Source organism: Brugia malayi (assembly GCF_000002995.4).
Source record: "Brugia malayi strain FR3 genome assembly, contig: Bm_v4_Chr2_contig_001, whole genome shotgun sequence".
In the NCBI taxonomy this organism is placed as follows: domain Eukaryota; kingdom Metazoa; phylum Nematoda; class Chromadorea; order Rhabditida; family Onchocercidae; genus Brugia; species Brugia malayi.
In genome coordinates this window covers 11,505,133-11,527,169 of record NW_025062476.1, presented here as the reverse complement: position 1 = coordinate 11,527,169, position 22,037 = coordinate 11,505,133, and the positions used below count along the sequence as shown (strand labels likewise).

The 22,037-nt window shown below is 24.9% G+C and overlaps 3 protein-coding genes across 5 annotated transcripts; 2 read left to right on the top strand and 1 right to left on the bottom strand.

Annotated features, from left to right (window-relative positions):
- Bm818 (Uncharacterized protein) lies at positions 1-9,316 on the top strand (the record flags this gene model as incomplete). 2 transcript variants are annotated; one of them, XM_043079283.1, is made up of 16 exons in its annotated part: positions 1-336; positions 704-809; positions 1,230-1,375; positions 1,699-1,809; positions 2,567-2,688; positions 3,001-3,094; positions 3,337-3,410; positions 4,018-4,091; positions 4,871-5,025; positions 5,782-5,917; positions 5,995-6,119; positions 7,077-7,230; positions 7,614-7,717; positions 8,212-8,415; positions 8,615-8,754; positions 9,202-9,316. In XM_043079283.1, 16 exons carry the CDS (start codon positions 1-3, stop codon positions 9,314-9,316), a joined length of 2,196 nt encoding a protein of 731 aa, XP_042935217.1. The 2 variants fall into 2 exon arrangements, with proteins under 2 accessions (XP_042935217.1, XP_042935218.1); XM_043079284.1 differs by lacking the exons at positions 1-336; positions 704-809; positions 1,230-1,375; ... (6 more) ...; positions 5,782-5,917; positions 5,995-6,119 and having other exon boundaries at positions 7,101-7,230.
- Positions 9,317-13,361: 4,045 nt separating this feature from the next.
- Bm8904 (Uncharacterized protein) lies at positions 13,362-14,930 on the bottom strand (the record flags this gene model as incomplete). The annotated part of the gene is made up of 5 exons (XM_001895993.2): positions 13,362-13,382; positions 13,471-13,572; positions 13,730-13,882; positions 14,137-14,231; positions 14,717-14,930. The coding sequence occupies 5 exons, from the start codon at positions 14,928-14,930 to the stop codon at positions 13,362-13,364; spliced, it is 585 nt and encodes a 194-aa protein (XP_001896028.2).
- Positions 14,931-15,837: 907 nt separating this feature from the next.
- Bma-ascc-1 lies at positions 15,838-20,568 on the top strand (the record flags this gene model as incomplete). Of its 2 annotated transcripts, XM_001895992.2 has the most annotated exons (11): positions 15,838-15,910; positions 16,314-16,413; positions 17,087-17,163; positions 17,565-17,724; positions 18,054-18,181; positions 18,603-18,787; positions 19,033-19,169; positions 19,512-19,619; positions 19,694-19,802; positions 19,919-20,011; positions 20,473-20,568. In XM_001895992.2, the coding sequence occupies 11 exons, from the start codon at positions 15,838-15,840 to the stop codon at positions 20,566-20,568; spliced, it is 1,266 nt and encodes a 421-aa protein (XP_001896027.2). The 2 variants fall into 2 exon arrangements, with proteins under 2 accessions (XP_001896027.2, XP_042935216.1); XM_043079282.1 differs by lacking the exons at positions 15,838-15,910; positions 16,314-16,413; positions 17,087-17,163 and having other exon boundaries at positions 17,600-17,724.
- Positions 20,569-22,037: the final 1,469 nt, after the last annotated feature.

Here is a 22,037-nt window from a genome sequence, read left to right as displayed (position 1 = left end):
ATGGAATCTGCGGAGGAAATGATAGAATCTACAGAAGAAGCAATGGAATCCGCGGAAGAAATGACAGAATCCACGGAAGAAGCAATGGAGTCTGCGGAAGAAGAATCTGGATCTGTAGAAGGAGCAGGGGGAGGATCTATGGAAATATCAGGATCAGCGGAAGAAGAAGGAGGATCTATGGAAGCATCGCTGCCGGGACCTGCGGAAATAGAATCGAGGTCTGAGGCAAGAATTGGAGTATCTGCGGAAAGGGCATCGAGATCTGAGGTAAGAATGCCAGGATCTGCGGGAAGAAGGTCGAGATCTACACGAAGTGTATCGATATCTGCAAGAGTAGTAAGTATAATTAGACTTATCTTCTATTAGGTAAGACTTAAATTAATTAGATTAATTATCATTGTTATGACAATTGCCAAATTAATTAAGACAATAGTTTCTGAAAAATTTTTAATTAGGCAAATTGATCTGTTTGCTGCTTGTTCATTAAAATGTGTACTTATTCGCATTCAAATTGTCATTACTTTAAACTTATTTTGAAATATCATTTCATTTTTTTAATTTCACCAATATGTATTAGAATTATCAACTCATTTATTATCAAAATTTAACAAAAATTTTGGTTTATAATTAAAAATAATTTTAAGAAATTAGAATTTATCATTGTAAATGTTTTATAAAAATATTTTCTTGTTTTCTTTTTCAGTTGCCATCGATACCATCAGAATATCTCTGTTCAATTTGCAATAATATAACATTGAACTCATCGATGTATCCTATTGGACTTTTGTGTCGCGTAACTGTTAATTATGGTCTGTTCTGTTTGTTTTATTTAACAAATAGTAATTAATGATGAATTTTTCTTTCTCTTCCTTCTATTATCTTTTATCATTGGCTATTTTATCATATTGATAAACATATTGAAAAGTCATTAACCCACAATTTACTTTACACTTTTTGTCAAATTTATCTAAACAAATGAATGCTTTATACAAATGTTTGCTTCATTCTACTCATAAAACTCATGATAATCTTAACTGATCAAATTAATTAATTAATTAATTAACTAATTAATCGTGAATCATATTTCATATTCATGTTTTACTTCACTTTGCTCTATCAAATTATTCATAATAATATTTATCTAATTTATTTATTTTTAATATAAAACAACTAAAAAAGTTTAAAAAATGTTACAATATGTGTTAGATAAATTAGATTAACTTATTTAGCTATTGAACGTAGTTTATCAGCTGATTACTCATTATCACCTAATGATTACTCATCATTAATGGATATGAATGGTAAAGCAGGCATTTGTGTAACTGAGATGATGAAGCAAAAATTTGAATTTGCCCTATGGAGATACCTAACTGTTGTTAGCTTTTTTTTTTTATTTTTATTTATTAATTTCTTCTTTTTTTTTTTTTTTTTTTTTTTTTTGCTAAATTTTGATGCAAAAAAAGAGTATTTTTTTAAAAAAAAAGTGCGAAGATTTAAACTAAAACTGTATTAATTACAAAGAATCTCGATAATAGAAAATTAATAATGAATGATTTTAATTTCATTAAATCCAATATTTTATTAAAATGGATAAATTAAAAAAATGAAAAAAATTAATCAAATCATTTGTTTAACTAATTAGCATAAAGTTTTAATTCCAATATTATTTCATTCGTTCATTTTCTTTTTATTTTACAGGTTTCACCAAAATATGCAAATTTAGTTTATGTTCCTAGTGGTATTGATGTCAAAACATGTGGACATTATGCGCACTTTAAATGTTTTCGAAATTATATTGGACCATTATATGTTCGTAATTTGATTGAAAATTTTTGAATTTTTAGAAATTATTAACGTACTATTATCTGACAAAAAAAAAAAAATGATAAAAAATAATTACTTAAAGAGTAAAAGAAAATAAATTATATTTATCATTTCTATCGCTTTTTATTCTTAAAATATGACCTGATCTGCAATTGGTATATAAGAAATCTATTAATTCTAATTTTGACTTATTATTAATTAATCTGTTGAATAATATTTGAATCATTTTTTTTTTTTTTTTTTTTTAATTTCTTAATATTATTTTAATTATTGGACTAAAATAAACATATATAAATTAGATAGTAATCTTTATGAATAAAAAAGATTTATGCCTTTTTAAAATTATATACTTTTTATATATGTCAAAATTTATTATTTTTAGCACAATAACTTAATTTTAAAATTATAAAAAAACAAATGAAATCAAAAGTAATTTAATGTTAATATTTTGAGATAGAAATAATTTCAAAATTTCTGTAATTTCCTTAATTAATGCCTAATAGCTACAAATATTACACAGGTGTATTTCAAAAGGAAAAAAAAAAAACTTTATTTAAATTATTTAAATGAAATGAAATTATTGTTATTGCATTATATGAAATATCTTTCTTCCTTTTATTTTATTTTCTCAAATAAAAACATTAATTACTTTTACTTTTACTTTTAGCTATTTATATTTTATTACTGATTAGCAAAATTTACATTTTGAAAAAAAAAGTTTTTTTTTTCTTTTTTTTTTTAGCGTGATCCCTATTCACTGACCATTCCACTGTTATGGTCAGTGAAACTTCCATGTCCAGCATGTTATGAAATTGCTCATTGCCTTTTACCTATTATTCCCAAACGTAGATTTCAACGAAAACGGTTATTTTTTATTTATTTTTTTTTTTTAAAGAAAAAATATTTTAATTTAATTTAATCGCTTTTTTTTTTCATTATTTTTACTTATTATAATTTGTGAAGTTATTGTTCATTATTATTTTATCGCCCTATTAATGCAGAAAATTAATTTTCAATAAAAGATGGTTGATTTCTGCTCTTTTTTCCTTCACTTTTTTTTCTTCTGATAAAAAAATTTAATTTAATTTGATTTTGCCTTTTGTTTTTTTTTGTTTTTTTTTAATTTAATTTATTACAATTGTTTAATTTTTAATAATAGTAAAAATATTTACACAGATTGCATATGCTTAATGATGATACAAGTAAAGTATTACTTACTACAACAATCGATAATTTAATATGCTCTGGTGCTGATCAAATAAGTGAAGAGGTATGCAATTAGGTATATCATTTATTTTAAAACAAATTAGATTACAATTACATATAATGCTGATTGCTTGATCGACTGATTGAATGATCGACTGACTGATTGATTGATTAGCTGATTGATTGATTGATTGATTGATTGACCATTTAATGCTTTTTTTTTTATGTTCTTTTTGGACTGATGAAGAGTGTGGAAGTACGATATATGGTGATTTATTTTCAAATTTTATTGCTGTATGTCATAAGTGGACAGATAATTGGCGTGACAGACATTGCGACGATGGTATGAGAATTCAACCTTCTGTAATTGGCATTGTAAAGTAAAAATTTTTTTTTATTTGTAATCATAAAAATAAAAATTGAAGTATTATCATCGTTTATTTGTTCATGTATATCTTCATTTTTTTTAAAAAAAAAATAAATTTTTAAAAATTTTGAGAAAGGTGGTTTATATATTGTCTATTTCTAAAAGTGAAATTTGGAAATTGTACAGGTTGTCGTACAGGTTGATGTACTGTTCTTTTTGAATGTAAAATTTAAAAATTAAAATTGCCAAACAAGTTTATGTAATGTTAACTTTTAAAATTAAGATTTAAGAATCATAATAATAAAGTATTATCATATAATTCTAAATATTGTTCATTTATAATAATAAAATTTTAAAATTGTAATATTAAGGTTGTATTCTTTATTATTTTTATACAATAAGCAATGATCTGAAATGTAATCAATAAACGGAAATTCTATACCGAAATAAGAAAACAGTTAAACTAAATTGAACAATTATTGTTTTTGATTACTTCATAACAATTAAACAAAATAATATATTTATGAATAATTATCATTTGTGATTCCATTTTTGATTATTAAAATTATTTTTAGGATTCTCAAACTATTGTTAGTATTAATTAATTGCTTATTTTGCAGAGGTAAATGTGAGAGGAATATTTTATCGTCAGAATTAAACTTTTCACAATTACCTAATGCTGAACTACCTACGAGTATGCATTTTTTTTTCTCCTATTCATAAAAACAATTTAATTTTTAATGAAATTTTCATTACAAATGTTATTATCACATTATTAAATCAGCATGGCAATATTTATTGGTAGAAATTAAACTATCATTAATGCATAGATAAGTAATAGAAGTGATAACACTAATTATTATCATCACAAATTATCACTTATTATTGTCATAAATTACTAATTGTTATTGAAAAATTACTAATCATATAATATTTCTAATTATTATCATTTGTTATAGCCATTGTTATCATATCTACAATACTAATTGTTATCATATCTATAATTGTTGTCACTTATTATTATCATAAATTACTAAATGTTATCAAATATTACTATTGTAATATCTTTAATTATTATCATTATTGTTATAAATTATTATTATCATGTCTTTAACTATTATCACTTATTACGAGCAATTACTAATTATTATCAAATCGTAATAATTATCGAAAACTATCAATTATTGTAATATCTCCAATTATTATAGTTTATTATCATAAATTAGTAATTATTATCGTATCTTTAATTGTTGACTTATTGTTATTATAAATTAGTAAATAATTATTAAAAAATTATTAACCATTATCACATTATAATTATTATTATTATTATTATCATTATTTTTATTATTATCATTATTATTATTATCATAGTATTAGAATTAGTATTTGATGTAACAAATTATTTGTACATCTATTATATCATTTTTATGTTCAAATTAAAAAGTTTAAAAAAAGATTGCTTATTTCTAGAATTCGTAATTTATGGCGGACGATATTATAGTGATGCGATTGATCTTGAATTTGCAAAATATGAATGGAAAGAGCTAACATTTGGTTTTGATCCTACAGCATCGGATGAATCCATTCAATCTGATTCTAATTTTATGGAATCTCTTGAATCAAATGTATATAATTTTATTTTTCTCCTAAAATTATTTTGTTTATTTGTTTTTGTTTTTTTCAAAGTTTGTTCACAAAATAGTCATTTACTGATTTATTGTATGAATGACAAAAATTTCGATTTTTTTTTTATTGATTGATTAACTATTAAAAGAACATATTAATAGTTTGAAGAATTGATCTCAAATATATCTCAAAATTATACTAAAATATTAATAACAGCATCAAGTTGCTGATATTTTTTGTAATAATTATAAACATCATCGAATAATTATTAATTATTTTAATTAAAGTATTAAGCTCTGCTTAAATTCAATTTCATTTATATTAGTGGAATTAAAAAATAAATGCAATTAGCTTAAACAGTTGCAATTAGCATAAATTTTATTGTAATTAAGATAAAATTTGCTACACTTAGTTGCAATTAGACTTCAATTAGCTCAAATTTTATTAATTGTTCTTGAAAATTACAGAAAAAAGTACTTTAATAGAAAAAGTAGACTCTTATAAATTTTAATTTATTTGTCTTTTTGCAAAAATATTTTATTTTTATTCTTTAAATTTCTTTTTCCTTCTTATATGTACATATTTCTTTTTTGAATATGTTAAAAATATTGAAAAATAAATAGCATAGAAATTAAGAAAAAAAAAAATATCTAAACGTTAAATGATTTATTATTATTACTGATACTATTATTATTCTCATTTGAACTTGAAATTTTTCTTTTTTTAAATTATTGATGTCATTTATTAATTTTTAGCTAATTACTGAAGCAAGCAGAACGGAGCAAGAAAACATGAATATGCCAATGGTATTATTCGATTTGAAAACAACCTTAATTCGTCTTAGCATTTATATTATCACAAGTGATTGTTCAGTGATTAACGAAAAGAGAGGTTTTATTTTAATTATTTAAAAATTTGTAAATAAATTTTTACTCATAAAAATAATTTTCATTTTTAAAAAATTTTAGTTATGCTTCGTTTCATCTATCAAATGATCTTAGCTGCAGTAATGATTCGTACAGCAATTTTATCAGTGATACGTATGCCATTACCACAAGCATTATCAGTATTAAATTTAACATCTAGCGATAATGTAATAATTTATTTAATGTAATTGTAAATTTCATAAAATTTATTTTTTAATTTTTTTCAAAACTTTTGCAAATAGCATTGTCATCATTCTACATTCTGAAATTGTTAATTATTTACAGTTTTGTGATTTTGATTGTTTATTTATAATAAATACATATGTAGTAAAATTGTAAAATTTTATTATTTATTCAAATGCAAACAATTATCTTTCATATTGTAAAAATAAGAGGAAATTTTTTAAAACAATAGTTGATAACATATTGATTATTTTAATAATCAAATTTTGTTATAAGAACTTATTAAAAGTTTTGCTTAATATTTAAATGATTTTTTTGAAAAGCACAGAAAATATGAATTTAATAACGAATATCAATTTAATCAATTTAAATATTTATTTCTTGCATATGTACTGATTAACAATTTTAATATTTTAATTATCCCAAGCATATTTAAAAAATAGTAACAACTAAACGAAAATTTTACTGTTTTAATCTTTTCTTTTTTTTTTTTTTTCTTCAATTATATATCAATCGTTTATTATCTATGTAGATATTTATTTATGTGATGAAAAATGTTGCTAAAAGAATCATTTCAAAAAATTGGATACCACCTGTAGATGTTATCAGGATTTTATCACGTAATTTGGTGTGTTTTCTTTTTTTGAATTTTTTTAATTATTGAAATTTAGGAATAAATTTAAGAATTTATTTGTTTTTTCTTCTTTTATTTCCTTTATTTTTTTGAATAATTTCAAATATATATTGAAAAAAATAAAAAATATTTTTTTGTAATCATTGCATTTTTTTTTTTTTTTTTGCAAAATAACTTTTAGCTTAAAAAGGGTTTAAAAACATTTTTTTTAAATAAAATTGATACCTTTTACATAGTTTTGTATAGTTTCATATGAGTTTTAAACTTGAACAAAATTCAAAATTTGAAAATTAATTTTCTTTTGAAGGTTGAATTTGATTATGAAGAAGCAATGAGATATGCTTGTACAGATTTATCACGTCTTACGGCACAATTATGGCATGAATGTGATATATTAGTTTATAATAATGGTTATCATATTGGCCACGAAACATTTATGAATATTTACAAGCAGCTAACAGGTATACCTTTATTAATTACCTAAGTTTACATATAATTATATTAATTATTGCTAACAATAAATATTTTAACTAATCATACAGGCCAAAAATGAAAAAAAAAAAAGTTTTTTTTTTTTTAAAATTTAATAAGTTGAAAAAATTTTGTTGTAAATTTTTTGTACTCTATTTTAGTAGCAATAATTTCAAATAATCAAAAATCAAAAAAAAAAAATATATATATATATAATGAAAAAAGATAAAAAAGGAGCGAAAATAAACACAAAATTTTATATTTAATTGTAAAATTGGTTAGATTGAATGTAGTATGATTAATGATAATTTTACTATTCTGCTATTTTTGATGACTTTTTAAATCTATCGAAATATTTAAATAAAATTTACAGGTCAAAATGATTTTCATTTTTCACCTCAATTAATACCAGAAGTTCGCATTGATAAATGGACCAAAGAAGTAATGCAATGGATTAATGACGAATATTTTCATATGGTATATTATGATTGTACATATGTGTTTTGTTATTCAAAATTATCTCAATTCTGATACAATTATTTAAATTTTGATTAAAAGTTACAAATGTCATTAAAATTTCATTTTTTATTTTTTCGAATAACTTCTAATTATATATTGAAAAAAATAAAAAATATTTTTTTAATCATTTCATTTTTTTTTTTAGCAAAATAACTTTTAGCTTAAAACGGTTCATTAAAATTTCATCATTTACGTTATTCAAATTTGTTGTATGTGGATGCAAATCATTTATAATTAATTAATTATTTAATTAATCTTTGTAATATGTAATTATAAATAACGCTGCTAATTAACATTTGAAAAAAAAAAACAAAAGCAAATAAACAAAAAAAAACTTTTTCCGAATTGTTCTTCTTATTATTATTATCATTATTATTATTATTATTATTATTATTATTATTACTGCTCTATTTTCATTTGTTAATGATTGTTTCATATTTAAATTTTTAAAGCGTTTATGCATGGAACCATTAATATGGCGTCGATTTACACTTATAAAACCATCACAAAATTACTGTGAAATATTTTTACTATCTTGCTTTCAACAATGTCGTCTATGCGCCAGAAAATCAACACATCAATACTTGTGTCTTCTTTGTGGACGATTGTTAAACCTTGATCGAATCTGCTATGATATATCAAAATGTTTATCTTTTGTTAGTTTTTTTTTTTTTCGTTTATTTTTTTTTTAGTTTTAAAATTATTAATAGTTTTATTCAACTAATAACAATAATTTTATCACACTGTTCAATGATGAAAAAAATGAAATAAAAACTTATCACTTATCACTGTTAACATTTTTCTTCCTTTCAGTAACTATTTTTTATTAAACAAGCTAATTTAATCAAATTTAAGCATGCAAATGAATGTGGCAATAGTGCGGCATGCTTTTTGTCAATTTCAAATAGATTAATTTTAATCGTTTTGGGTCAATTAGGAGCATTTTGGGGTCATTTGTATTTAGATGCAAACGGGCATGAAGTTGATGATTTAACGTTAGTTTTGATTGTGATTAACCTTTTTTTTTTTTTTTTTTTTTTTTTTAAACAGTCATTTTGTGTATTTTAAAACATTTTAAATTTTCAAAAAAAATGCTTAAATATGACCAGAAATGATCTGTATAATTATTAACCATTATTCATTTTGAAAAATAACTGCATTTCAGGTAGTTTTCAAAACTATATAAAATATCTTTGTTGGAAATATTAATTGGCTATTACTGCTGTTACTATTATTAATTTTATAAATAAAAAAGCGAAAAAAAATAAAATATTATGTTAGTTTATAATAGCTCTAAGACATGGCTTATAAATTTATTTTTGTTTAAAATAGAATAAATTTCTTCTCGAATGATGTTAGACTGTTAAAAATTGTATTCTGCTTTTATCTTTTTTTTTTTTTTTTTTTTTTTTTACTTTCTTTTTATTTGTAAACATTTTTAGAAGTTCTGTACCGCTGTATCTATCAGAAGAACAATTCCGCAAATTGATCGAAGATTGGATACTTCAATCATTTCAAATAGTATTCAGAGATCTTACAGAATTGATTGTTGATTGAAGAGGAATAAAAATTTTTTTTCTAATTTATAGTCAAATATTATATTTAAATTCGCTTCTGAATAATGAATTATCACATTGACTTACTGTGATTTTTGATTTTCAATTTTTTGCTTGAAATTTTGCATTTTATATTTGATTTCGGCTCTATGTTTGTTAAATTCTTCAATGATTTGCGACAAAATATTTTAAAATAGAGGACAAAATTGAAGTGAAAAGCAAACACAGGTAATGGAAACGGTAAATATTAGATTATCTCAATTAGCAAATTTCAAAGTTCATACAAATGTAATTTTAAAATGTTTTCCTTGAAATTGTAATCCAGCATTTTCTATTGTATTATTCTAAAATGAACTATGCAAATGCTATCGCTTTTCTCAAATACTCCAAAAAATAGTCATTTGATGTGGGATATTTAAGCGAATTCATTCTAGAATTTAACCTTTTAACCTTTAGTGCCAGAATTTCAGAGAATTTAACGAAAGCAACAAAAATGCCTTTGAAAAGATTTGTATTGTTATTGCTTCAATTAAATTCTAAAAATTTCATTGATTGTTTCAAAGTTTTATTTTGATATATTCTGTGGTATACTTTTACTATTTGCATTGTATGTCAGTGGCATTAATAGCTCTGAATAAAAGACAACAAAGTATTTTTGTTTTAATTACAGCCTTATTTACTGCAAAATTAATTTAATATTTATTCACATTAACAACCAACGGATGGATGCCTTCAAATTTTGGCCAAGCTCTTTAGTTCGATGTTAACAACTATGCTTGGCTCAAATGTATGAATATGAGCTTAGAGAAAATATGTACTGAGCAATAATATTTCTGTTAATTTGCATACTTAATTCTTATTAAACTAGCAATTACAAATATAAATGATTCGGACGCCTTAAATGCGTTATAACAATTGCTAAAACAATGTATTGGATAGATCAAAAAAGATTTAAATCTTACCGACTTAAAATCTCTTATTCCTGCAATGTTTCTCGAAAATAATGCGTCAAACTTTTAGTAAACTTTTTCCTTAGCGTTTCTTCCTAATAATTTACTAAGTAAATATTTAACATTATTTCGTTAGAAATTAAAACTTAAATTAATTGAAAACAAACTTCGATTGTTGCAAGTTTTTGTCTATATTTTTTATAATTATCAATTCCAGTTATCTGTTTGATATTTATTTTGAAAATAGTGTGAAAAATATTTATCATTGAGCATCGTTCACTTTAAAAATACTTACAAATCATGAATTACTGATTGTTATTTAGTATTAATGGAGAATATATTTTTAATATTATTATCTTTGATTTGATTTTTTTTTTTTTTTTTATTTAAATTTTCTGAGGCAGATTTTGAAAAAAGTTTTGAGTTAACAAATTTAAATTTGAAAATTTAAAAAAAAAACTTGAAAAATATTATTTAGAAAAAATTGTGAACAGAATCATATAAATTGAATCAAATTTAAATTTCACAATTGTTAAACATTTATAAAAAGCAATTGAACAATTATAGGAAGTCAACATTATACAATTCAATTAAGATAACAAAAAAAGAAAAAACAATAAACAAAAAAATGATTGAGAAAATGTTGATTACTAGAAACTCATTTAATGTTCAATTCCATTAGTTCTGAAAATTTTTTATTATTTTTTATTTAATCTCTCTAGTATTTTAGATTTTAATAGTTTTTACTAGCTTCAAATATTTCAATTTTACCAATTTTCCTGTTTTCTTTTAAATTCTCTTTCTAATTTGAAACAAATGCGTACAAAATGGGATTCAAAATATTTTTTCAACAAATAATGATAATAATAACAACAACAATAATAAAAATTATTTAATAAAACATAAAATATATTAATGTTTGAAGATTTTTCCATACAAAACAATTTGTTTCTTTGATTTTTTTCTTTTTCTTTTTGGCTTTACATTAACGAAATAACAGAAGAATTGAGAGCAAATTAATCGTAATGGAAATGGCTATTTTATTTGATAGAAAGCTAATTCACATATGCTAATAATATCTGAATTCAAATTAAATATCTAAATCAGATCCAAAAACATGATCAAAGATATGCATCACATTGACGATGTCTTGTCGAGATTAGTTTTGTATATACAAATGATTCTGCATAAATTCAAAATCAAAAAAAAAAAAAATGTTAATTTGAAATTAAAAATTTGTATGAAAAACAGAAATTGATAACAGTTGGTCTTTTGTAGTGAGAAAGAGAATGTAATAAACTTAATGCCTTAACGATCTTGATTAGATTAAATTGCAGATGCGAAAATGTTTGCTGATTGATTGATCAACCATTTGACGAAGTTATCCTTCGTCCAATCCTTCGTCAAATGTTTGATCAAAAACAAACAAACAAAAACATCAAACATGAATATTATGATTGATTGATCAAACATAATTTGTACTCTTTTTTACGACAGACACTTAATTGTCTCACAATAAAAATGAGAAAATTAAGTTACTCTCCTTTTGATTGATTGAGTTTGTCCTTTTGTATTGCTTCTATTTCGCATTGCAATGAGTTCCTGGAGTTCCCTTGTGTTCTGTCCGGTTTTTAGAACTTTCATATTTTCCTTGTTATTAAGTTCAAGATGATTTTCTTCGTCATTAACTTCGATACAGGATATTTATTGGACGATCGAGAAGTTTTCCAGTAGGAGTTTCTACTTGAACGTTCCTAACTTCACCACCTTTATCAGTTTTGATATCCTTGATCCTTAATAATTTCCACATTCTTCTTGGAATGTGCGATTCATTTAGGAGTACAATCTCTCCTTTCCTTGGAGTCCTTCTTTGTGCTCTTTTGAATGAGATAATTTTCCTTCGTGTCGTTCTCGATGGCTTGTTAAATATTCGACTCTCCAGTTTTCTCGAGAATTTTAAGAATGCATTCCCAGTATTTGACGAGGCTTTTCTGGTCTCTAATCTATGAAGGATGAGTTCTTCCTGTTTATCATCATCCTTAATCATGATGACGCAGTCTTCAAAGTTGGCATAAGTTAGTGGTCGGATATTAAATCTGCCCTCAACATCCGCAATTAGTGTTACAAATTCCCTTTCCGTTAGGGATTTCCTGTTAAATGCCCTTTTTCATGCATTCTTCGTTAATTCAGTTAATCTCTCTTAGATTCCTCCTTGCCATTGATTCAATTATTCAAGTTTGAGGCAAAATAAAATATCTGGCAGTCAAATTTCAAAGTCGTTGAAAATTCACTGCAATAAATGCTAACCAAGTGAAACTGTGATTTACATAGAAAATGATTGAACTATAAATTAAAAAACCAGCTCCCCAAGAAATAAATTCTAGGATGTTAATAACATTCAGGCATTAAACAAGTACGTAGCAAAAAAAAAAAAAAATGTTTGGGACAACTAAATCGGTATTTTCAGAAAAAGAAAAAAAAGAACTAAATCTCTGTTGACATTATCAATATATCCTTTAATGACAAGTCTGTCATCTATTTATATATTAGCCATCAAGTACATATCTATTATAAAATTATCCATGATCCGATTATATAAGTCTTCATCAACTATAAAATCTCAAAAATGGTATGCAATTACCATGGTAAATTGTTGTTAGCAAAAATGCTTAACTTTAAGATTTCACGTAGTATTAAAAGGAAAATAATTTGATTTCTGATTGTTGCGCGAGCAAAGTAAATGATTTTTATGATTAAAAAAATTCAGACCACTTGAAAATATAAACAATACAATGCAATTTAAAACAAATGATAAAATATGAAATAGAAATTATCACAGTTCAAATCATTACCAGAATTCTTGGTTTCTTGCTTATAATTTTTCTGAAATTCAAACAAAAGTTATTCAGTACTAAATTAAGCAAAAAGGCTTCAACAATTTTCGTATAATATTTCTCAAAACAAACAAACAAACAAACGAACAAACTTGCATGACTTTTTATAAGCAGAATGAATATTGATTCATAAAATGAATATTGTGCCGCTTTATGTTTCTGATATCTGCTGATTATACTTGTTTTTTCAAGATTTTCCAGATCACTGAAGTATCCGATTCATCTGAAATCGAAGAAAAAAAAAGCTTTAAAAAAAATCTTAATAGCCATTACTGCACTGCAAGGTAGTCCTACTACTTTAAGATGCGCACCTGCAAATCAGAATATCCACTGGTAACCGCAGCACCAGAATTCGGCAAACCATCAACAGGAAACTGTCGTATTGAAACTGATCCAACATCCGCGTCTCTCTCCTGAAACAAGTTGATGGTGTTAAATATAGATAATGACAAAATATAATAAGCATTTCTGATACTTATATTTGCAATAAAAATGAATTCACATTTCTATATCGCTCTATTATCTCAAAAATAAACTGCCGAAGAAATCCAATTATTTCTTCATCCAAACCTTATTCCGAGTTTGTGACTGAATTAAATGACTATAAAAAGCAGTTTGATTCTGAGTCCGATCTTTCGATTTTGCAACTACTTCTTTGAGCTCCGCAAATAGTTTACTTTTTGCTTCATCTAATTCAATTTTCCTTGCATTTAGACATTGAATCTAAAATTAATAATAAAAATCGACAAGTTTAATCATAATACACTTATACTAGTAGTTAAGCTCACAGATGTATGAAAAATTTTTTGATATCTTATAATGGATTTCGGAACATTTCAAATATTAAGTAAAATTTAGCAATTCAATCCGCATCATTTTTCACTAAATGACAAACATGTAGAACTCCAAAGAACTGAAAAATATAGCAGTTAATTTTACTAAATTGACAAATAAAAAGTACGAAGTAACTAGTTTACTTTTTTTTCACATTCGCTTATCTCTTCTTTGTACCAAGCATGTTTCTCTTCCTCATTCTTACGCTCTTCAGCACGTGCTGCACGAGCCGCACGATCTGCAACAACTTGAGTTAATCAAACAAAAAAAAAAAAAAATTAATTGATGATCAGATATTTACCGAAATCATAAGTAGATGAATTACAGATTTAGATTATAAATAACCATATTGCAATATTTATATGGAAAACAACGAATTAATAAGCTGAGTTGGTATATTTGTAACAATAAATTTGCTTTAGCCAATATTTTATTTGGTTATAATTCATGACTGAAAGAAACATTCATGACAATCAGTGAAGCATTAAATATAATCAGTTATCCAAAAAATCACTAAAAAAGCATTCATCAGCATGTCACATCAGTTCTGATTACTTATTGTCGATGTAAGGATGTAAGGCAAATAAATGAAGCAATCAGATAGATAATAAAATTAATTCAAAAACAATTAAATCCAGAATAAACTAGACTATAGTAATTTTTAATCTGATCAAATTAAGCCTTTTCTGAATCTCTAAAAATTTCAATTCAAAAAAACGAAACCTCTTTCCTCTTCTTTACGTCGTGTCATAATTTGATCTAATATTTTCTGACGTACAGCATTCGTAGGTGGTAACAATGGTTTCCAACCAACGGGTAATGTTTTTCCTATTCCACGTCTTCGTGATAAGAATTCTGCGATTCGATTATCAGTAATTGATGTAGAAACTGTTGTTGTAGCTGCTACTGATACAGTTGTTGTTACGTTATCGGGCATTCATATAACAGAAAAATGTATAGTTTAAAAAAAAAAAAAAAAAAAAACGTATTAGGAACGATTAATTAAAATCTAACTATAAATCTTGCAAATATTTTAAAACTATAATCAATTTTAAGTCAAAAAAAAAAAAATGTTAAAGCGTAACCAAATGTACAAGATTCAATTGACTTCATTTATTGTTTATCTTTCCTATATACTTCTCTTTTTTTATTTATCCACTTTACTTTTACTTATCTAATAGTTGGTAAAGAAATTATGAAAAAACGTTAGTCTAAACAGTAGTAAATGGATTTAGGTTTAAACTATAAATTTAAAAGTTAAAAATTCAACATAATTAATTTTGAATGATTCAATTTAAAATGAAAAAATCATTGGTTTAAATTCATAATTTAAAATTTTTTTAATAAATTTGGATGATTTAATAGAGAAATTTAAATTAAATTTAATGTCAATTTAAAATAGTTAAATTAAAAAGTTAAATATTATATCAGTTTCGTGTGATAAAACTGACATTTAGTTCTAAATTTATCAGTGAAATGCTACAAAGGATCAAGGAAAATGTCCTTTTAACGAAACCTAATTCCGAAGAATAAATTAAGCGCCCAAAAATCACAGCTGGGAAAAGACGGCCCAGCTTGTGGCCTCTTTTCTGTGATCGTTGTGACGGGCAAATAGTAGCAGTTGCTTTGTGTTGTGTCAGTTTTGATTGTAAGTAAGTTGTAAAGGATGAGTGATAGTTCAACAGGTACATGTAAAAATGGAACGAAGATCCGGAAATTCGGATACATCTAAGAGCGCAATAACCGGTAAACTTTCCTGAAATTCAAACTTGTCAAATAAGTTTTTATTTCTGTAGGATATGTGATTATATGCATGACATATATCAAATTCTGTCTTTGAATTGATGAACTTATCGAAAACAACAATTAAATTATTCAGACATTTCCAACGATTATTGCTCGGATCATTTCAAAAAGGTAACTTAACTTTTCTTTTATCAGTAGTCGATTTTAGTTATTAGTTAATTGACGCTGTCAGATTCTCTCCATAAGAATGTAGAATTCATCCTTTAAAAGAAAAGAAACGGAACATCGGAAAAACTATATTGTTTGTATGCCAAATTACAAATTTATTTGTTAAATGTGTGTTAGTTGTTCAGATAGTTTGCAAAATTGAGAGTAGTAATAATGAAATCAAAAAAGAAAAATTATAATATTTCAAACAATTCAACTGAATTCAATATATGTGCCTTGTAAAAGTTATAAAACGATTTGATTATAATGATTTTGAATAAATTATAAAATAAATTGTTTTGAATTGTTAGAATGGATTGAGAAATTGAAGCTTGCAAAAGCAAGTAGAAATAACTGTAATTTGCAGATAATTTACCGATCATTCTATCAATGAATTTTCCGTTGTTCGTTCCAACATATGAAATTGATGGTCGCATTTATAGGCGTAATATTCAAAAAACACGAAGGTTGAGAGAAATTTATGTCACCATTCGCTTTATAAATTTTAAATGTATTATTTGGTACTTATTAATATCACTATTTGCATATTTAATTATGTAAATATTACCAGCGTTGCATGCAAGAGATATATAATTAATAAAATATACAGCAGTTTGTTATATTATGTTCTAAATAATTATTGCATGGAATTCGTTCAGTAGGCATGGAAGTTGTAATGAAGCTAAAAATTTAAATATAGAAAGGTATAATTGAATTTGAGATGCTGGGCATATTTATCTCATTAAGCTGACAGATTTGTTGAAATTCGAGTACTCATTGTAATGTTATACAAAGTTCTTACCTATCACTTATATCTGTCATACTTCATAATTATATAAAATAGTCGAATGATAGAATGACAGATTGATTCTGCATTCTTATCCTGATTATGTGCGGTTTTTTTATTTGGATTTTGCTATATGAGGAAAGAAGATAATGTTTATCGTATCCCTTTTAGTTATTCTAATTTTTCCTTCATTTCTTGACTCATTCTTCTTTCCCTTTTTATTTGCTAATTGAAGTATCAATTTATGGATTTCTTTGAACTAAATTATTTAATCGTTCATTCGCATTTTTTACTAATCAATAAAAATTGGATATAGTGTTGAATAACTAAGTTCGCCGTTGTTCTTTTTTTAGAAATGAATATGAGGTAAATTTTGGAACCAGTGATACAGCTGATTTATACGGTGAAAGCGATTCTTGTGGTTCAGCTGGTTTGTTGCACTATGATTGACTTTCTTTCTCTTAAACAGAAACAGTAAATGCGTTGTTAAAATTTTAAGCTCGAAAAATGAGGAAAGAGTTAAAATGATTATTTAATTGTTCTAATAGGGAGGAATTAGAGGTGTAAATATCGGTGATATGAGTTGTTTTAGTACAATGAATATTGGTTATTTTAATTTAATGGGATGATTAATGTCAGCAGTGTGTTGTTTGTTATCATCTGATTATTACTTGTTATTAGATAAAATTTTTGGTGTTTAAAAAATGATGAAATAGTGAATGTGTTTTAGTGCATTCTAGCTAAATTTCGAGTTGTGTCGCTTGAATTCGTTAAACGAAATTTTTTTTTTCTTTTTTTAAAAATTAGAATAAATATAAACAAATATTGCAGTGAATGCGTCAAATAGCTCTGATGAGACCAGAACGATGACTAGTGAATCGAGTGATCTCTTAACAACAGATATGACTGATGAAACAGATGAAGATCAATTAGAACAGAACGAAGAATTTATTGTAAATTACAATAAAAAAACAAAAAAGTGGACAGCCAAGTAATTTTTACTTTTACTGCTACTGCTATTATTCTTATTTTCAAAAATTTAAAATAAAAAAGAAAGACTTTATATTTATACTTTATATCTATATTGTTCAGGCAACATAGGCGATAAAAAGTTGTTAGAGATTACTGAGATTAACTTCTTGGTGTCACTAAGAACAAGCGATAATAATCTTGGTGATTTTTGCTTTGCTTTTTTTTCCTTAGTTTAATGTCATATTTTTATGTCATATTTTGTTTCATTTATTGGATTTTATCTTGTTATTTGATATTATTTTATTGAGCTTCATGCTATTACTGATTAAGAAATTTAACTTGTTTAAGGATTAAAATCCCTGTTCTTCTACGGCGTTTTGTAATTGGACCGAAAGGGTCTATGAAAAGAAAAATTGAAGAAGAGACAAGTTGTCGGTTGAATTTTCCGACAAAGAAAAAAAAGAAACATCCTGTTGGTATGTAACTTTTCCTTAATCTTTTTTTTATTATGTCAATTTTCATGCCAAGAATGTTTGTAAAATCTCACTTTTATGGACTTTTGCTTTTCCTATCTTCTATGCTATCGCAAAAATGGGATCATTGTTGATAGAATATGGCGTAACGTTCTAAATTTATTATTTACTTTTTTTTTTTTTTTTTTGATATTGCATTGTTATAAGCAAAAATCTTTACGCATTCGCTTGCTACACTTGACAAAATTTGTGCATACGCTCTTCTGATTTCAAATAAAGTTTTAACCCAACAAACAAACAAGGAAGTAATCATGTACATATTGCTCAATCATTGTTATCTGTGCTTCCTTATTTATCTTATTTATTTCTTTTCTGCGTGAAAATTTTCATATTTTTACATGTTTTATTATTATTCGTTTTACAGAAATTGTATCAATGACATCAGAAGAAAGTGTGATGCGTTGTCGTGATCGAATTCACTTAATAATTCATGGAGCACGTGATAGAGCCTCATATACACATTTTATCTCAATTCCTATGACGCACGAAACTATTAAAGATAATTTTCTCAAATTTATGAATACAGTTAAAAATGATGAGGAATTATCGGTAAATATTTTGTTTTGCTATTTTCGAACAAGATTCTTTTCGTTGTTATTGTTTCTTTTTTACTTATTAATGATAAATTAGTCTGACTATTTTGAAAATTCTGCCAAAAAAAAAAAAAATATTTTTTAGTGCATTCTGACTGTTATGGAATAATAGCTTATATGATAGGAAGAAATTTGTTAATGTGTGAAAAATTAATAATTTTTTATGTGTATTTCTAAAATTTTTAGTAATTTTTCTTGCAGGATTCATGTAGAGAAGAAACCGTTTTTCAAGAACCAAGAAAGTTACATTTGACGATAACAATGTTGTCATTGTTGGATATTAGCGAAGAAAAGTCTATATCAGATTCATTAGAAAAAATAATCAATACGCGCGTGAGGTACTTATTTCATCGCATTTTACTTACATTTATTTTAAGCAATTTGATAATTGTTACTTTCTATTTTAACTATTATAACCACCAAAAACAGTTTGCAAACAGTACAATTTGTGAAAATCAAACATATGTATGAGTGAAAGTTAAGATGTAAATGTTCTCATAGAGAAGTTATTATTAGAAAGTGTATTAAATACCTCATTTAATTTAAATAGTTTCAGTTAGTTTAATTAGTTAGTTCAACATTCAGTCATGTATAGGTTATTCATTTATTCACATTAATGATGGTTACTAATTCAGTAGAACTTGATGTTTCGGAATATTTTCACTCTGTAAATGTTTAAGTGAAATCTTGAATGGTAAGCCATTGGAAGTGGAAATTAAAGGATTGGAAATCATGAACGATGATCCAACTCGTGTTAATGTATTATACGCATTAACTTCATCAGATAAGTTCGTTTTTTATCCAAATTTCGATTATTATTTGAATTAATTTTTGCTGCTACAAAATTTCATTTTTTTTTCAGATTAGCCAATGTCGTTGATACAATAGCACATGCAATGAGTGATACAGGTTTTGCTCCACAACAGGATTCAGTAAAGATACATCTGACCCTTATGAATACCAGATATATGGTTAGTACTGCAATGTCTAAAGGATTTTTGTCCGTTTCCATGATCTTTATAGGTTCAAATTATTCGTTTTCATCATTTAAGATTATTTCATCAAGAATTAAAATATTGTTTTGCAGTGGGAAAAAAAGAAGAAGAGAGGACGAATGGATGTGGCGAAGTTGTTGGAGAAATATCGAAATTATGATTTTGGGAAAGTAACAGTAACTGAAGTATGTTGATTCATTTTTGAAAAGACTGTCTTTTTTTTTTTTTTAATTTTTAAATGATAATTTTAAGATGCCAATTTGTAAGAGCTATGAAGAAGAAAGTACCGAAAAACTGCACATATTTCTCATCTAAGAATCAGTTGAGCATATTTTCTTGTATTCATATGTATGTACAAAGTAAAGTGCACCTTATACAGCAATCTCTTATGAAATTCATCTAAATATTCTACATAGTTTATACAAATAACTAATCATCAATCCAGAAGACTGTTTAAGTTAGAGATTAGATTGATGAAAATCTTGTTTATCTTGTTTAGAGTATTAGCTTTGAAGTGATATCGACAGCGACAAATCTTATAGAACGGTAAATTCAATAAATCGGTTATACATCAATTTGACAAATAACGTTAATTACCTAGATGATTCACTGGATATCTTCGATATTTATTTATTTTGTTTCTCAGGTCCATATATCGATTTTAAATGGATCAGCAGATGAGCACGGATACTACTCTTCGATTGGAACATTTAAATTGAACGGAATAATTGATGGTACATAGAACATGATACTAACTCCAAAACACTTTAAGAAATTCTTTTTGTACAAAATTCATTTCCACTCATATATTACCTCCAATTCTCTGGTTTGGTTTATCAGAATTTCATACAAAACTGATATCATCACCATTCTTTAAAAATCAAAACAACTTTTTATGATTATAGTGTATGTAGCAAAATCAATTTGGAATAAGATCGATAGGTGTAGTTTTGTTTTTCTTTTTATTTAAAAAAAGGACAAAAGTTATAAATGGTTGATTTTGCAAAGTGTATTGAATGTGGACTTTTGTATGTACTTTTTTGCATAAATTTAAGTTTTTGTTTAAAATAACTTTTTAAAAAAATCTCACTACTTTATTTAGAATTTCTAAACAGTTACTTTGGAATTTTGAATTGGGGTTTTTTCCACAAGCTATTCTATCACTCACATAAATGATTATTTTCAAAAGGTTTTTTATTTCTATCAAATATAATGTGGACGCACTACAAGTTCCATTGATTCATGGAGTAAATTTTTTTAATTGTATTTTTTTTTTCGTTTTTGTTAATTTATATTTGCCTAATTCATCTTATTTTTCTTTCATCGAGCAAAGTTTTTTTTTTTTTTTTTTTGTCATTTCTTTCGTTCAAATCTTAAGAAATTCTATGTTAAGTGAGGAACTTTACCTCCTTTTCACTGAACTACTCATCATTTATTTCTGAAGTGAATACGTCATTCGTCAATTTTTTACTTTTTTTTTTAAAGCCTTCAATAGCACTTTTTGGTTCGTTGACATTTGATGAATTGGTGCTGTAATTTTGTTTTTAGAATATTTTCTTTTTTTACGTTTGAAATTCCCAAAGCTATATTGGTAAGAGAAAGAACGTTACAGAAATATCTTAAGATGCAACTTTTACATTATTTTTATTGAAAACATTAGCAATACAGCTTTTAACTTAAATTTTTGCACTCTGAACATATATATATATATATATATATATATATATATATATCCTCCTAAAAGCATTCAAATGTTTATGAGACATTTACTCATATGTAATCTGTTTTTATTAACTTTTTTTTTACTCTGTCATTACATATTGCTCTGTTTATGTTAAGCCTAAATTAAACAAATGAATGGTTTTGAGCATTTTAGATAGAAGCTACTAACGATAACTTTTATCAGTAAGAACCTTACCATTTTCAATTAGTGCACTACTTTACTATTATAATGAAATTTGTAGTAAAATCATTACTTATTATCTTACCTGTACATATGGGCAAAGTTAGCTAAATAATTGTTCTCTGTCTACTCTCTTTCCCCCATATTCACACATATTCATAATTAAGTTATGTCAATAATTTTCGCTACTACTCAAATCTCCGTGAATAATAAACCTCGATTATCTAGATGATTTATTTTACGTTTATTTTTCTTTCTCTGTATTGCTTAGTTTTAGATTAAAAAGAAAAAAAAATAAAATAAAAACT